Genomic DNA, 2,466 nt, shown 5'->3' with positions numbered 1-2,466 from the left:
GAGCCAGGCCCTATACTATTAAGAAGGCCATTGTCTAGCCGAGGGGGACAGATGCATAAATAAGTACACGAGTACCATGGGAACTATATGTGTCTACATACTGCAGGTTCGTGGGGGCACTAAAACAGAAGACGCTAGTGCGTGTAGGTCACCTCCGGGGGGGGGCGGGGGGGCAGGATTTAGCTCCCAGCAAAAGGGAAATTCTTGTTTCCGTATCCAGCTGCACCTTCTCCAAGAAACCTCCAACATTTTCAGCCGCCGATTCTCCCTTGGCAGGCCGACGAGGCAGCCTCCCTCCACCGGCAACCTTTCACGGGCGATTCCCTGCACGCACAGCGGATGCAGGTCCCAGGGCTGAGCAGAGAGTGCCGGCTCTCGCCACAGCTTCGCTCCCACGAGAGCCCCCGCGACAGGGACCGGCGCTGGCGAGAAGGGGCGGCCGGGAGGGCGGGCCGTCCAGCGACTCCAAGGGTTGGGCTCCGGGCCAGCTGGGCGGGGCTCAGCCTCCGATATAAGTGAGGAGCGCCCGTCTCGCGACTACAGTGCAGAAGCTGGCGCGCCTGCCTGGACCTCAAGGCGACGGCCACTGAACTTGCAACTCAGGAACCAGAGGGACTGAAGAAGAGGCAAAGGTCTGATTTCTACTTCTTCGTTTATTTAGTAACAATGAACGGAAGGCGGGTGGCTTTGTGGGCGCGCGAGAGCTCGGCCCGAACTGGCAGGGGGTCGTAGGCGCATTGGCACTCCCAGAGGGCTCCGGGGAGGGTCCAGGCACTCCCGAGAGGCCCCCGGGCGTCCAAACTTAGCAGCTTCTCTCCCTCGCAGGAGCGCTTCTCCCCCCCACTCCCAGCCTCAGCCTCGGAAGATGCGGCTCCTCGGGAAACTCCGCGCCTCGGCCGCGGGCCGCGCGGCTCTGGAGCCTGCCTTCTCCAACGTGCTCACCCCGGACCGCATTCCCGAGTTCTGCATCCCGCCGCGGCTGCCCGCGCCCTGCGCGCCCGTGTCCTCTCCCCAGGCCGCCGCCCTGCCCCGGCGGTGCGCTGCAGAGCCGGACCTTTGGCCTCGAGGAGCCTACGACGGCGCGGGGCACACGGACTGGGACCCACGCTCGCAGGCCGCGCTCTCGCTGCCGCACCTGCCCCGGGCGCGCACCGCCTACGGCTTCTGCGCGCTACTCGAGAGCCCGCACACCCGCCGCAAGGAGTCGCTCTTCTTCGGGGGCTCGGGCACCGCCCCGCTCCTTCCCGCGCCCCGCCCCCGGGCCCGCACCTACGGCGGCGGCGGAGACACCCCCCTCGTGCCCCCGGGAGGAGTCCCTGCTGCGCCTCCCGCGGCCCCCGGCGGCCCCCGCCCGACCCCGGTTGCGCTCGCCCCGCGGCCCCACGGCCGCCGCCTCCTGCGCGCTCCCGAGGGGCTGCTGCGCCGCGCGCTGCGGGCCGGGAGGAGCCGAGGCTTGGCCCGCGCCCGCTCGGTCTCCAGCGGGGACGGGGATGACGACGACGACGACGGGCGCCGCGCCGGCTCCTGGTCCCCGGCCCGGGCCCCCGCCACGTCCCCTCCGCCGCCCCCCGACCCTCGGCCCGAGCGCCTGGAGGCCGAGGGCACCGTGACTCTGGACCGCGCCGGCAGCGCCCTGCGCCTGGCCGTCGAGTACAGTCGGGACAGCGGGCGCCTCCGCGTCCGGCTGCTCCGCGCCGAGGGCCCGGCCGGAGGGGCCGCCGAGCCCCGCGCCCCAGTCGGCTGCCGCGTCAGCTTCGTCCTGCAGCCGCCGGGCCAGACGCGCCGGCCGCGGGGCGCCGTGGTCCGGCGGAGCCGCCGGGCGGTCTTGGAGCAGGACTTGTGCTTGGACGGGCTCTCGGAGGACGAGGTGCGCCGTCTGGCCGTGCACGTCAAGGCTGAGAACCGGGGCCGCGGGCTGGAGCGGGGCCGCCTGCTGGGCCAGGGCGAGCTGCTGCTGGGCCCCCTCCTGCTCCTCTGAGGGCGCGCCCTGCCCCTGGGGCCTCTCGGACACAGCCAGCCGCTTTGTGCCAAATAAATGTTATTTATTCATTTTTCTAATCATGTTCTCGCTTTGTTGCCGTTTTAGTTCTTAGGTATCTGCTTTTGTCATCGTTTATTGGTAGGGAAGGATAAAATAATGACGCCCTCCTCTATTCAAAACACTCAATCCTTTTTTCCAGACCATTTTTTACATAAAAAGGTTGTCTTGCGTCTGAAAGAGAGAAGAAAGAAGTACACCCCGTCTGCGTTGTTTTCCCATTCCTGATTTATATCAATGCCAAACGGCTTATGGGTTTAAAAAAATGTCATTGCTTCAGAATCATGCCCAACGCTAAGATGCGTATAGACAGCTTTCCATATTTGATGTGGTGTGGATTCATATCCTCATTTGTGCACACGCACATCAGGGTGGGAACCTTCCTGTAACACGGATACCTTGATGGGAAAATAATTCCTTTCCCATGA

General features: G+C 65.8%; 1 protein-coding gene across 1 annotated transcript; it reads left to right on the top strand.

The window, feature by feature from the left end:
- Positions 1 to 666: 666 nt before the first annotated feature.
- Positions 667 to 1,978, top strand: LOC307049816 (C2 calcium-dependent domain-containing protein 4A-like; the record flags this gene model as incomplete). The annotated part of the gene is given in 2 exon segments (XM_079699425.1): positions 667 to 723; positions 725 to 1,978. Coding segments are annotated over 2 exon segments (1,311 nt in total).
- Positions 1,979 to 2,466: the final 488 nt, after the last annotated feature.

This window comes from Hyperoodon ampullatus (assembly GCF_949752795.1).
Source record: "Hyperoodon ampullatus genome assembly, chromosome: 3".
NCBI classification, from domain to species: domain Eukaryota; kingdom Metazoa; phylum Chordata; class Mammalia; order Artiodactyla; family Ziphiidae; genus Hyperoodon; species Hyperoodon ampullatus.
The sequence above is the reverse complement of the archived record's forward strand: the minus strand, read 5'-3'. Positions and strand labels throughout refer to the sequence as shown.